This window comes from Salvelinus alpinus, chromosome 9, assembly GCF_045679555.1.
Source record: "Salvelinus alpinus chromosome 9, SLU_Salpinus.1, whole genome shotgun sequence".
Lineage (NCBI taxonomy): Eukaryota > Metazoa > Chordata > Actinopteri > Salmoniformes > Salmonidae > Salvelinus > Salvelinus alpinus.
In genome coordinates, this window is record NC_092094.1 from 48,897,897 (window position 1) to 48,913,110 (window position 15,214).

At 41.3% G+C, this 15,214-nt stretch overlaps 1 protein-coding gene across 13 annotated transcripts in view; it reads left to right on the forward strand.

Moving 5' to 3' along the window:
* Positions 1-15,214, forward strand: part of LOC139530252 (GRAM domain-containing protein 4-like) — an 85,647-nt gene that overhangs the window by 14,664 nt on the left and 55,769 nt on the right. For 3 of the 13 annotated variants that reach the window (XR_011665988.1, XR_011665986.1, XR_011665987.1), the window contains exons 1-3: positions 11,181-11,401; positions 12,134-12,341; positions 14,201-14,324. Coding sequence is in view for 10 of the 13 variants with exons in the window: in XM_071326483.1 (XP_071182584.1) it covers positions 11,379-11,401; positions 12,134-12,341; positions 14,201-14,324 (355 nt within the window). In the remaining 3 variants the exon portion in view is untranslated. Of the gene's footprint in view, positions 1-6,709; positions 7,087-8,915; positions 9,342-11,180; positions 11,402-11,497; positions 11,583-11,779; positions 11,986-12,133; positions 12,342-14,200; positions 14,325-15,214 lie in introns of those variants that run through there. The other 10 variants (XM_071326483.1, XM_071326477.1, XM_071326478.1 and 7 more) reach the window with 9 other exon arrangements.

Genomic DNA, 15,214 nt, shown 5'->3' on the forward strand with positions numbered 1-15,214 from the left:
GACTCTGCCAAGCCACACTGCTTCTTGACACAATGCCAGCCGCACCAATGCCAGCCGCACCAATGCCAGCCTCACCAAAGCCAGCCTCACCAAAGCCAGCCGCACCAATGTGTCGGAGGAAACACCGTACACCTGGTGACCATGTCAGCGTGCACTACGCCCGGCCTACCACAGGAGTCGCTAGAGTGCGATGGGACAAGGACAACCCGGTCGCGGCTGGCTGCGACACAGCCAGGATCTGTAGTGATGCAGCTAGCACTGCAATGCAGTGCCTTAGACCGCTGCGCCACTCGGGAGGCCTGAAGTAGTTTTTTCCCCATTGGATAAAAGTAGAGACAGAGCTACAAAATGGTATGTCATGGGAAAGTAATTCTGCTTTGAAAGTTGATAAACTTGTAACCCCACTTTTGAGAAAGTGGCCGTTGAATGTTTTGGTACGCCTACTGGAGTGCTACTTTGTCTAGACCTATTCAACATTGTTCACACGCTCTTAAGCTTTAGCCCCGCCTGTCTCTTTAATGATTCACTTGTGAGGCCATGTGCTAAACAGAGGGAGTAAGATAGTCTTGAACTCTTTGGTTGTTTACTATACTAAAAGTGGTTTAAGTAGTAGCCTACAATAAGGGAAAAACTCCAGGTAAAAATACACTATCTAGTTTTTGGCCTATATCTTAATCTGACTTTGAAAGTGTCCAGATAAAAAATATTGTATAAACATTTTCTAATTATTAGATGACGCTTGTCTAAACATGTGTCTTAATTGATGGGTCATGTGATATAAATGCTATAATCAGCCACATGTAGCTACGTGGATGGGTCACAAAAAAAGTAGTCTGAAGTAGTGACGTGTGACATATGCCTAGCTTCTTGAAACGGGTTACAATTATCCCATTTACACTTTGTAGTCAAGTTTGACACTAGAAATAATGTTTCTGAGTCATATCGACACCACATTTTTTTGGTTTTAAACGGCCTAAGGGTCAGTTGACCTTTTAGAGCCCCGCATTAACACACATCGCTTGTTTATAAAAAAGACGAAGGTTAAATTACTACACATCTTGATAAGTTTAGGGTTAGTGTTCCCACGCAGCCATATCTCCATGTTACAGCGCTTGTTTACAGAATACGTGCTACACCTGTGTGTAAGTGTACTCGGGGAAGAAGTGTAGTGGAAGTGTATTTTGTCGGCTGAAGTCACACACCCGTATGGATCTGTGCAAACCTGCTACAGCAAGTGTCTTTTTTTTTTTTTTTGAAAGATTCTCGCTGATATGAAAGATAAGATCCATATGTTTCGAAAACCTTATCGCAAGCAATGATTATTGATGTTTCTAAATGATAAAACAGAGCGTCGGGGTTGTAGTTCACATGGTCCCGCGGGTAAACGGTGCTTATAGTTGAGAACCCTTGGGATTTAGATTTGATTTATTAGGATCCCCGTTAGCCGACGCCAATGGCAACAGCTAGTCTTACTGTGGTCAGACACAACGAAAAAATGACATTTACAGGCAAAAGACTCCAATTTTACATACATTTAAAAACATTAACATGTGTGTGTGCATCTATCAGTTTCACATAGTGCATTTGAAAACTGCCATGCACTGTCAACTGTGGGACCTTATATACTGTAGATAGGGGTGTGCCTTTCCAAATAATTTCCAATCAATTGAATTTACCACAGGTGGAATCCAATCAAGTTGAAAAAAGTATTTTTTTTAGTTGAAATTATCAAATAGTTTTGTAAGCTTATATATCAAACTCAATTATATCAAACTCAACCATTTATCTTTTCCAGTGATGCAGACATAGATGTCTCATTGTATTGTGGGGTATGCAAAATGGGTAAACTTATGGCACCTCTATCTCCTGAATGTTTTGGTATTCAGGTCCAAAAAAGTAAATATGTATGGAACGTTTTGTTCAAATCAAAAGGAGTGCGGTCAAAATGTGATTGAAATGAATTAGAATGACCCTCCTAAATTAAACCTCTCGTCTTATAAAGGGTGCCTAGTCTCCTAATTAACGATGCAAGTTGGCCATGTACCACATCTCTCTTTCAATCTCGCTCTCTGGGCAGAGGCTAAAGGGTCCGGCGTTCTGTCTGACCTACATAGAGTAAAGAGATAATGCTGGAGAGGCCCAGCCCTAAAATCATTGCCCGTCTCACCCACACCGCCTCAGTCACATTGGTCTCACACCGCTCTGCCCCTACTTTGCTGGTGCAACATGTATAGCTAGTTAAGTTTTGGGTGAAAGAATAATACTTAGAAAAATAGATTCTAGATGAAAAGGGATCAAAGTTACGGTAGAAGAAATAGACATTCTTCCTGTCCACCATTTGGCTATTTTGTCATCGTTTTAGAGTTGTCTAATCATGTGGAGAAGTGATGGGAGTCATGTTTATTCTACGGTAAGTGTCTCATTACTGATTTGAGTAGAGGGTTTTATTTCTCCTGTAGGAAATTGATAGGAATGAAATCATGCTGTGTGCCCATTACTCTTGCAGAATTGAATGACTGTATGTGGATGACTATGCCGTTCATACCACCCTCACGCCTGTGCTAGAATGCAATGTCATGTGGAATGCACATGTAAGTATTATATTGCTGCACAGGAATCTTTAAATTGGCATTTAGAATTGGTCATATTGATATATTTTCATAATTTTCCGATATTTTTATTAATGATGATGGGTTTGGATTTCTGAGCTTGAACTACTATTAATCATTAGTTATTAAAGAGACATGAGGGGTGCCATAATGAAGCTGAGGGGGGGGGGGCTGAGTGCAGGGAAAACGGTCACATGTGGCAGTACAGATGAGGAGAGGAACTGTTTAAGGACCATATCACTCAGCTCCCAGCCTAGCAGAGTTACCTCTGCTGCAGAGGATACGTTCATTAGAGTTTACCAGCCTCAGAAATTGTAGCCCAAGGACACCATTAAGAAGAAGAGACTTGCTTGGGCCATGAAACATGAGCAATGGATATTAGACCGGTGGAAATCTGTCCTTTGGTCTGATGAGTCCAAATTTGAGATTTTTGGTTCTAACCGCCGTGTCTTTGTGAGACGCAGAGTAGGTGAACGGATGATTTCCGCATGTGTGGTTCCCACTGTGAAACATGGAGGTGTGATGGTGTGGGGATGCTTTGCTGGTGACACTGTCGTGATTTATTTAGAATTCAAGGCACACTTAACCAGCATGGCTACCACAGCATTCTGCAGTGATACGCCATCCCTTCTGTTTTGCGGTTAGTGGGACTATCATTTGTTTTTCAACAGAACAATGACCCGAAAAACACCTCCAGGCTGTGTAAGGGCTATTTGACCAGGAATGAGAGTGATGGAGTGCTGCATCAGATGACCTGGCCTCCACAATCACCCAAACTCAATCCAATTGAGATGGTTAGGGATGAGTTGGCCCTTCTGTAACAGCTCTTGATATGTTAGCAGGGTTCCCACGACGCTGCTGAACAAAAATCCACCAGGTTCTGTACTTGGCCTGTGAATGGAATAAAGTATCACCCAATAAACATATAGCGAGGATAAATAACATTCTCTAGTTTGGAAGCAATTTATATGCTAAAAGAGGGACTGTAACTACAGGATAGATCCAGGCCGGTGACACTGATGCCGTGACTATGCAAACAGCTGTGTACATTGCTGAATGCTTGCTGATACATGTTGATATTTGCTGCCAGAGCCATAGCTGTATTTGTAGTAGACAAGTACCATCCTTAATTCGTTTTTGCCTTAGAAAATACACAAACTTTTATGAGAACAGGCATGTTGTTTTGTGTTAGAAGACGAATCCGAAATGCTAGCTAGCTAGCTACTTAACTTGCAAATCCGGGTTAGTTATATTTTTGTCTGAGTTGAAACAAGTTGGCTAGCCAGTTTGAGTTGAAATATCATTGAAAGCAAGCTAGCTACATCCTATGATAAGCTTGGAAGCTAGTATCCAAGAGCCTGTCCTGTATTGACCTAAATGCCAATGTACTACAGTTAGCTGTTGTTAGCAAGGTAGCTAGCTAACGTGAGCTACACACATCTTCCTCTGACTACATCACATTACACATTATCTTGATGTGGTGCCTTTTGGACCTCATAACTTTTAAGGGAAAAAGTGTTTATACTGATATATATAATACCAGTCAAAAGTTTGGACACCTACTCATTCCAGGGTGTTTCTTTATTTCTACTATTTTCTGATTTGTAGAATAATAGTGAAGATATCAAAACTATGAAATAACACATGGAAACATGTAGTAACTGAAAAAGTGTAAAACAAATCAAAATATGTTATATTTGAGATTCTTCAAAGTAGCCACCCCTTGTCAGTTTTTTTTGTATGTGGTTTTGTTATAAACATTTTTTTACCCCTTTTTCTCCCCTATTTTGTGGTATCCAATTTGTTGTTAGTCCTGTCCCATTGCTGCAACTCACGTATGGACTCGGGAGAGGCAAAGGTCGAGAGCCGTGCGTCCTCCGAAACACGACTCTGCCAAGCCACACTGCTTCTTGACACAATGCCAGCCGCACCAATGCCAGCCGCACCAATGCCAGCCTCACCAAAGCCAGCCTCACCAAAGCCAGCCGCACCAATGTGTCGGAGGAAACACCGTACACCTGGTGACCATGTCAGCGTGCACTACGCCCGGCCTACCACAGGAGTCGCTAGAGTGCGATGGGACAAGGACAACCCGGTCGCGGCTGGCTGCGACACAGCCAGGATCTGTAGTGATGCAGCTAGCACTGCAATGCAGTGCCTTAGACCGCTGCGCCACTCGGGAGGCCTGAAGTAGTTTTTTCCCCATTGGATAAAAGTAGAGACAGAGCTACAAAATGGTATGTCATGGGAAAGTAATTCTGCTTTGAAAGTTGATAAACTTGTAACCCCACTTTTGAGAAAGTGGCCGTTGAATGTTTTGGTACGCCTACTGGAGTGCTACTTTGTCTAGACCTATTCAACATTGTTCACACGCTCTTAAGCTTTAGCCCCGCCTGTCTCTTTAATGATTCACTTGTGAGGCCATGTGCTAAACAGAGGGAGTAAGATAGTCTTGAACTCTTTGGTTGTTTACTATACTAAAAGTGGTTTAAGTAGTAGCCTACAATAAGGGAAAAACTCCAGGTAAAAATACACTATCTAGTTTTTGGCCTATATCTTAATCTGACTTTGAAAGTGTCCAGATAAAAAATATTGTATAAACATTTTCTAATTATTAGATGACGCTTGTCTAAACATGTGTCTTAATTGATGGGTCATGTGATATAAATGCTATAATCAGCCACATGTAGCTACGTGGATGGGTCACAAAAAAAGTAGTCTGAAGTAGTGACGTGTGACATATGCCTAGCTTCTTGAAACGGGTTACAATTATCCCATTTACACTTTGTAGTCAAGTTTGACACTAGAAATAATGTTTCTGAGTCATATCGACACCACATTTTTTTGGTTTTAAACGGCCTAAGGGTCAGTTGACCTTTTAGAGCCCCGCATTAACACACATCGCTTGTTTATAAAAAAGACGAAGGTTAAATTACTACACATCTTGATAAGTTTAGGGTTAGTGTTCCCACGCAGCCATATCTCCATGTTACAGCGCTTGTTTACAGAATACGTGCTACACCTGTGTGTAAGTGTACTCGGGGAAGAAGTGTAGTGGAAGTGTATTTTGTCGGCTGAAGTCACACACCCGTATGGATCTGTGCAAACCTGCTACAGCAAGTGTCTTTTTTTTTTTTTTTGAAAGATTCTCGCTGATATGAAAGATAAGATCCATATGTTTCGAAAACCTTATCGCAAGCAATGATTATTGATGTTTCTAAATGATAAAACAGAGCGTCGGGGTTGTAGTTCACATGGTCCCGCGGGTAAACGGTGCTTATAGTTGAGAACCCTTGGGATTTAGATTTGATTTATTAGGATCCCCGTTAGCCGACGCCAATGGCAACAGCTAGTCTTACTGTGGTCAGACACAACGAAAAAATGACATTTACAGGCAAAAGACTCCAATTTTACATACATTTAAAAACATTAACATGTGTGTGTGCATCTATCAGTTTCACATAGTGCATTTGAAAACTGCCATGCACTGTCAACTGTGGGACCTTATATACTGTAGATAGGGGTGTGCCTTTCCAAATAATTTCCAATCAATTGAATTTACCACAGGTGGAATCCAATCAAGTTGAAAAAAGTATTTTTTTTAGTTGAAATTATCAAATAGTTTTGTAAGCTTATATATCAAACTCAATTATATCAAACTCAACCATTTATCTTTTCCAGTGATGCAGACATAGATGTCTCATTGTATTGTGGGGTATGCAAAATGGGTAAACTTATGGCACCTCTATCTCCTGAATGTTTTGGTATTCAGGTCCAAAAAAGTAAATATGTATGGAACGTTTTGTTCAAATCAAAAGGAGTGCGGTCAAAATGTGATTGAAATGAATTAGAATGACCCTCCTAAATTAAACCTCTCGTCTTATAAAGGGTGCCTAGTCTCCTAATTAACGATGCAAGTTGGCCATGTACCACATCTCTCTTTCAATCTCGCTCTCTGGGCAGAGGCTAAAGGGTCCGGCGTTCTGTCTGACCTACATAGAGTAAAGAGATAATGCTGGAGAGGCCCAGCCCTAAAATCATTGCCCATCTCACCCACACCGCCTCAGTCACATTGGTCTCACACCGCTCTGCCCCTACTTTGCTGGTGCAACATGTATAGCTAGTTAAGTTTTGGGTGAAAGAATAATACTTAGAAAAATAGATTCTAGATGAAAAGGGATCAAAGTTACGGTAGAAGAAATAGACATTCTTCCTGTCCACCATTTGGCTATTTTGTCATCGTTTTAGAGTTGTCTAATCATGTGGAGAAGTGATGGGAGTCATGTTTATTCTACGGTAAGTGTCTCATTACTGATTTGAGTAGAGGGTTTTATTTCTCCTGTAGGAAATTGATAGGAATGAAATCATGCTGTGTGCCCATTACTCTTGCAGAATTGAATGACTGTATGTGGATGACTATGCCGTTCATACCACCCTCACGCCTGTGCTAGAATGCAATGTCATGTGGAATGCACATGTAAGTATTATATTGCTGCACAGGAATCTTTAAATTGGCATTTAGAATTGGTCATATTGATATATTTTCATAATTTTCCGATATTTTTATTAATGATGATGGGTTTGGATTTCTGAGCTTGAACTACTATTAATCATTAGTTATTAAAGAGACATGAGGGGTGCCATAATGAAGCTGAGGGGGGGGGGGCTGAGTGCAGGGAAAACGGTCACATGTGGCAGTACAGATGAGGAGAGGAACTGTTTAAGGCCCATATCACTCAGCTCCCAGCCTAGCAGAGTTACCTCTGCTGCAGAGGATACGTTCATTAGAGTTTACCAGCCTCAGAAATTGTAGCCCAAGGACACCATTAAGAAGAAGAGACTTGCTTGGGCCATGAAACATGAGCAATGGATATTAGACCGGTGGAAATCTGTCCTTTGGTCTGATGAGTCCAAATTTGAGATTTTTGGTTCTAACCGCCGTGTCTTTGTGAGACGCAGAGTAGGTGAACGGATGATTTCCGCATGTGTGGTTCCCACTGTGAAACATGGAGGTGTGATGGTGTGGGGATGCTTTGCTGGTGACACTGTCGTGATTTATTTAGAATTCAAGGCACACTTAACCAGCATGGCTACCACAGCATTCTGCAGTGATACGCCATCCCTTCTGTTTTGCGGTTAGTGGGACTATCATTTGTTTTTCAACAGAACAATGACCCGAAAAACACCTCCAGGCTGTGTAAGGGCTATTTGACCAGGAATGAGAGTGATGGAGTGCTGCATCAGATGACCTGGCCTCCACAATCACCCAAACTCAATCCAATTGAGATGGTTAGGGATGAGTTGGCCCTTCTGTAACAGCTCTTGATATGTTAGCAGGGTTCCCACGACGCTGCTGAACAAAAATCCACCAGGTTCTGTACTTGGCCTGTGAATGGAATAAAGTATCACCCAATAAACATATAGCGAGGATAAATAACATTCTCTAGTTTGGAAGCAATTTATATGCTAAAAGAGGGACTGTAACTACAGGATAGATCCAGGCCGGTGACACTGATGCCGTGACTATGCAAACAGCTGTGTACATTGCTGAATGCTTGCTGATACATGTTGATATTTGCTGCCAGAGCCATAGCTGTATTTGTAGTAGACAAGTACCATCCTTAATTCGTTTTTGCCTTAGAAAATACACAAACTTTTATGAGAACAGGCATGTTGTTTTGTGTTAGAAGACGAATCCGAAATGCTAGCTAGCTAGCTACTTAACTTGCAAATCCGGGTTAGTTATATTTTTGTCTGAGTTGAAACAAGTTGGCTAGCCAGTTTGAGTTGAAATATCATTGAAAGCAAGCTAGCTACATCCTATGATAAGCTTGGAAGCTAGTATCCAAGAGCCTGTCCTGTATTGACCTAAATGCCAATGTACTACAGTTAGCTGTTGTTAGCAAGGTAGCTAGCTAACGTGAGCTACACACATCTTCCTCTGACTACATCACATTACACATTATCTTGATGTGGTGCCTTTTGGACCTCATAACTTTTAAGGGAAAAAGTGTTTATACTGATATATATAATACCAGTCAAAAGTTTGGACACCTACTCATTCCAGGGTGTTTCTTTATTTCTACTATTTTCTGATTTGTAGAATAATAGTGAAGATATCAAAACTATGAAATAACACATGGAAACATGTAGTAACTGAAAAAGTGTAAAACAAATCAAAATATGTTATATTTGAGATTCTTCAAAGTAGCCACCCCTTGTCAGTTTTTTTTGTATGTGGTTTTGTTATAAACATTTTTTTACCCCTTTTTCTCCCCTATTTTGTGGTATCCAATTTGTTGTTAGTCCTGTCCCATTGCTGCAACTCACGTATGGACTCGGGAGAGGCAAAGGTCGAGAGCCGTGCGTCCTCCGAAACACGACTCTGCCAAGCCACACTGCTTCTTGACACAATGCCAGCCGCACCAATGCCAGCCGCACCAATGCCAGCCTCACCAAAGCCAGCCTCACCAAAGCCAGCCGCACCAATGTGTCGGAGGAAACACCGTACACCTGGTGACCATGTCAGCGTGCACTACGCCCGGCCTACCACAGGAGTCGCTAGAGTGCGATGGGACAAGGACAACCCGGTCGCGGCTGGCTGCGACACAGCCAGGATCTGTAGTGATGCAGCTAGCACTGCAATGCAGTGCCTTAGACCGCTGCGCCACTCGGGAGGCCTGAAGTAGTTTTTTCCCCATTGGATAAAAGTAGAGACAGAGCTACAAAATGGTATGTCATGGGAAAGTAATTCTGCTTTGAAAGTTGATAAACTTGTAACCCCACTTTTGAGAAAGTGGCCGTTGAATGTTTTGGTACGCCTACTGGAGTGCTACTTTGTCTAGACCTATTCAACATTGTTCACACGCTCTTAAGCTTTAGCCCCGCCTGTCTCTTTAATGATTCACTTGTGAGGCCATGTGCTAAACAGAGGGAGTAAGATAGTCTTGAACTCTTTGGTTGTTTACTATACTAAAAGTGGTTTAAGTAGTAGCCTACAATAAGGGAAAAACTCCAGGTAAAAATACACTATCTAGTTTTTGGCCTATATCTTAATCTGACTTTGAAAGTGTCCAGATAAAAAATATTGTATAAACATTTTCTAATTATTAGATGACGCTTGTCTAAACATGTGTCTTAATTGATGGGTCATGTGATATAAATGCTATAATCAGCCACATGTAGCTACGTGGATGGGTCACAAAAAAAGTAGTCTGAAGTAGTGACGTGTGACATATGCCTAGCTTCTTGAAACGGGTTACAATTATCCCATTTACACTTTGTAGTCAAGTTTGACACTAGAAATAATGTTTCTGAGTCATATCGACACCACATTTTTTTGGTTTTAAACGGCCTAAGGGTCAGTTGACCTTTTAGAGCCCCGCATTAACACACATCGCTTGTTTATAAAAAAGACGAAGGTTAAATTACTACACATCTTGATAAGTTTAGGGTTAGTGTTCCCACGCAGCCATATCTCCATGTTACAGCGCTTGTTTACAGAATACGTGCTACACCTGTGTGTAAGTGTACTCGGGGAAGAAGTGTAGTGGAAGTGTATTTTGTCGGCTGAAGTCACACACCCGTATGGATCTGTGCAAACCTGCTACAGCAAGTGTCTTTTTTTTTTTTTTTTGAAAGATTCTCGCTGATATGAAAGATAAGATCCATATGTTTCGAAAACCTTATCGCAAGCAATGATTATTGATGTTTCTAAATGATAAAACAGAGCGTCGGGGTTGTAGTTCACATGGTCCCGCGGGTAAACGGTGCTTATAGTTGAGAACCCTTGGGATTTAGATTTGATTTATTAGGATCCCCGTTAGCCGACGCCAATGGCAACAGCTAGTCTTACTGTGGTCAGACACAACGAAAAAATGACATTTACAGGCAAAAGACTCCAATTTTACATACATTTAAAAACATTAACATGTGTGTGTGCATCTATCAGTTTCACATAGTGCATTTGAAAACTGCCATGCACTGTCAACTGTGGGACCTTATATACTGTAGATAGGGGTGTGCCTTTCCAAATAATTTCCAATCAATTGAATTTACCACAGGTGGAATCCAATCAAGTTGAAAAAAGTATTTTTTTTAGTTGAAATTATCAAATAGTTTTGTAAGCTTATATATCAAACTCAATTATATCAAACTCAACCATTTATCTTTTCCAGTGATGCAGACATAGATGTCTCATTGTATTGTGGGGTATGCAAAATGGGTAAACTTATGGCACCTCTATCTCCTGAATGTTTTGGTATTCAGGTCCAAAAAAGTAAATATGTATGGAACGTTTTGTTCAAATCAAAAGGAGTGCGGTCAAAATGTGATTGAAATGAATTAGAATGACCCTCCTAAATTAAACCTCTCGTCTTATAAAGGGTGCCTAGTCTCCTAATTAACGATGCAAGTTGGCCATGTACCACATCTCTCTTTCAATCTCGCTCTCTGGGCAGAGGCTAAAGGGTCCGGCGTTCTGTCTGACCTACATAGAGTAAAGAGATAATGCTGGAGAGGCCCAGCCCTAAAATCATTGCCCATCTCACCCACACCGCCTCAGTCACATTGGTCTCACACCGCTCTGCCCCTACTTTGCTGGTGCAACATGTATAGCTAGTTAAGTTTTGGGTGAAAGAATAATACTTAGAAAAATAGATTCTAGATGAAAAGGGATCAAAGTTACGGTAGAAGAAATAGACATTCTTCCTGTCCACCATTTGGCTATTTTGTCATCGTTTTAGAGTTGTCTAATCATGTGGAGAAGTGATGGGAGTCATGTTTATTCTACGGTAAGTGTCTCATTACTGATTTGAGTAGAGGGTTTTATTTCTCCTGTAGGAAATTGATAGGAATGAAATCATGCTGTGTGCCCATTACTCTTGCAGAATTGAATGACTGTATGTGGATGACTATGCCGTTCATACCACCCTCACGCCTGTGCTAGAATGCAATGTCATGTGGAATGCACATGTAAGTATTATATTGCTGCACAGGAATCTTTAAATTGGCATTTAGAATTGGTCATATTGATATATTTTCAAAATTTTCCGATATTTTTATTAATGATGATGGGTTTGGATTTCTGAGCTTGAACTACTATTAATCATTAGTTATTAAAGAGACATGAGGGGTGCCATAATGAAGCTGGGGGGGGGGGGGGGACTGAGTGCAGGGAAAACGGTCACATGTGGCAGTACAGATAAGGGGAGGAACTGTTTAAGGCCCATATCACTCAGCTCCCAGCCTAGCAATAATGATGCAATGTTTAGCGATAAGGAGGAGACTGCACCCAAAGTGGGTTATGTATACTACCACGGGTGGAACCATGTCTTTGTCTGTTTAGCTGTTCAATCCTCTGGGAAGAATACACTTGGTTTGAGCTTTGTCTGAGTATTTACTCTAATAATTAGAACCTAACAATGACAATATAACGCCTTATGGAGACACATCCTGGTCAGTGAGTTGGCAGTACACTATTTTATTCTAATCACCTGTCTCTTTCTTCCTTTTTGTCACCACAGGGATGCCATACGCCATGTTAAGATAAAGACGACTGTGTTTAACATGCTTAAGCGGTTGGACAAAATCCGGTCCCGGGGTCAGCGGACAGATGTGTTTCTGGATCTGGGCGACTCGCCCAACACATCTGACACTGAATGTAGCGAAGAGATTCTGATGAAGCCTCGGCCCTCACTTGAAATGAAAGACACTGAAGAAGTGCAAGACCCTGTAAGTGAATATCAGTGTTAATAGAACCACAGAAATGGCATCTCTTCAGACTCTTTCACTTCACTAATTCTCACTGAAACAAAACAGATATTTGCTTCCTGATTTTGTTTGGAATCTTCCAGATCACTTTAAGTCTACTCACTCGCCATACCAAGGTGCCGCTTCCAGTTTCGGGGGGATTTTGGCCAAAATGTCCCCCCTTTGATACATGGCGTTCATGTTTATTCAACCCCCTTCCTGTTGATGTAGTTCACTCAAGCGAGGATGGAGAGAAAGACTTAACAACCGCTGTCTGCTTCACTGCAGGCAGAGCTTAGTCAAACTAGACATGTGCCAAGGCCTACCACCAACTCAACATCCCTGAGCACATTAGAAGAACAACTGTTTTTCATCTTACTATTTCATTTGTCGGCATATTCTGGTGCGTTGATGTTCATATTTTTGTGGAAAGAGGTTGATAAAACTGCTGGATCTTTGAAGATATACTCAGAGGAAAAGGTTGAATGCATGTTTTCCCCATTTAACACAGATCAAAGTTATCATGAGTTATTTGATAACATCATCCCACACTGGGTCAAATTGATTGCGTTCTTTATGAAGTGTCCAAAAAAATCTCACAGTTGACAGATACACACTAAAGACGTGCAAACTTGGCACTGGTGCAAATGCTCAGCTAGCCGATCTGGTTCCTAAATATCAAGACCCAACTTGCACGTCGAGTCTATATAAGAGAAGACAGTTGGAGATGTTGATCCTTTTAGGATCGCTGTGTCTCAAACAAACGTTGACCTGGAACGCCTATGTGCAGTGGAATTATGCTTAAACACAGCCCCTGTAATGTCTAACCACACACGTCTTAGTTCTGGGAAACTGGGCTTCAGCCAGTTCAGTACTGTACAGTGACACATTTTGTTTGTGTCTTGGGCTTGTTCTCATGGAAACAGGAACAGTGTGGTTCTTCTCACTCTGGTTATTTATCATAATCTTGACACCTTTGTCATTATGTTGTAATCGATTTATGAACTCATGTCAAATAACCGTTCCAGATGTATTTAACCCCGTTAAGCCTGGCTGTCATTACTTAACACTTTTGATTCACTTCAGCTCTTTTATGGGGTACATCTAATTAACGTTGAGGTCTAATTTACACAGATGGATTACATTGATGTACATTACATTTGTCAGCTAGTAGACCTAGTGAAATGCGTCACTGCTTCTCCGGGTAAATGGCGCAAAGAGGGACAGTGTTAATGTCTTTCTATTATTCTCATCATTTTACAGAGCAAACAAGCATCACTATTGCAATCTGCTATTGCACTGATTTCTCTCCTTCTGACACAAACGGTCTTTCCTCCTGCTGAGAGGATGTGAAATGAAAATGTCCCTCTCCCAGCTCTGTTGTCTGAGTAGTGTCGTACAAGTTGGCACCAGTGGCTATCTCACTGTGGCAATCCTCTCTCTCTCACTCTCACACTCACACACTCACTTTCTCAATCTTTCCTCTTGCCCACTCTCACCATCTCAATCTCCTTTTGTTTCTCTCTCTTTGTCAAAATCTGTGTTCCTTTATCAGTGTTTTGGGTCATGATACCAGGCATACAAGCCTGGATTATACTGCTGTTTTTGAGCCAGGCTTGATGGTGCAGGGATGAACTGTTGGGTGAAATGAAGTCTTCTGCAGTCAGCTTGCCTCCATTATTGTTTGTTTGGGTGTTTGTGTGTGTTTGCTTTGCAATATCTGAATGTTGAGGTTCTGTGTGCAGCTGTTTTGAACCAGAGCCTACGATAGCTCACATCGGCAAGGAGGTTGTTCTTCTTTATTCACCCCTGCATTTCCTTGTGTCTTTGCCCACATCCAGGCTGGTCCAGGGACACTTACTATGCCTGCTGCAGCCATCCAGGACTACCAGAGGGCTGAGACAGATCGACTCAACGACTTGAAAGGCCACCTGGAAATTGCCTTACTGGAAAAGCATTTTCTACGTGAGTACTGCACTGTGTACTGCACTTTATTTTTCAACCTAGGTGATAGTTTGTCAGACCTCTAGCCGGAAGTCTTTGATTTGCAAAAAGGGAAATCTTCACACATTTTGTTGTTTGATTGCCAATCTTCACAGCAGCTTTGGATATCTGTCTTTCCTGTCCAGGTGTCTGTTGGGGCATTTTCACACATGCAGTAACAGTCAAAAGTTTGCACACACCTACTTATTCAAGGGTTTTTCTTTATTTTCACTATTTTCTACCGTGTAGAATAATAGTGAAGACATCAAAACTATGAAATAACACACATGGAATCATGTAGTAACCAAAAAAGTTTTAAACAAATCAAAATATATTTTATATTTGAGATTCTTCAAAGTAGTCACACTTTGCCTTGATGACAGCTTTGCACACTCTTGGCATTCTCTCAACCAGCTTCATGAGGTAGTCACCTGGAATGAATTTGAATGAACAGGTGTGCCTTGTTAAAAGTTAATTTGGAATTTCTTTCCTTAATGCGTTTAAGCCAATCAGTTGTGTTGTGACAAGGTAGAGGTGGTATACAGAAGATAGCCCTATTTAGTAAAAGACCAAGTCCATATTATGGCATGAACAGCTCAAATAAGCAAAGAGAAACAACAGTCCATCATTCATTTAAGACATGAAGGTCAGTCACTCCGGAAAATTTCAAGAACTTTGAACGTTTCTTCAAGTGCAGTTGCAAAAACCATCAAGTGCTATGATGAAACTGTCTCTCACGAGGACCGCCACAGGAAAGGAAGACCCAGAGTTACCTCTGCTGCAGATGATACGTTCATTAGAGTTTACCAGCCTCAGAAATTGTAGCCCAAGGACACCATTAAGAAGAAGAGACTTGCTTGGGCCATGAAACA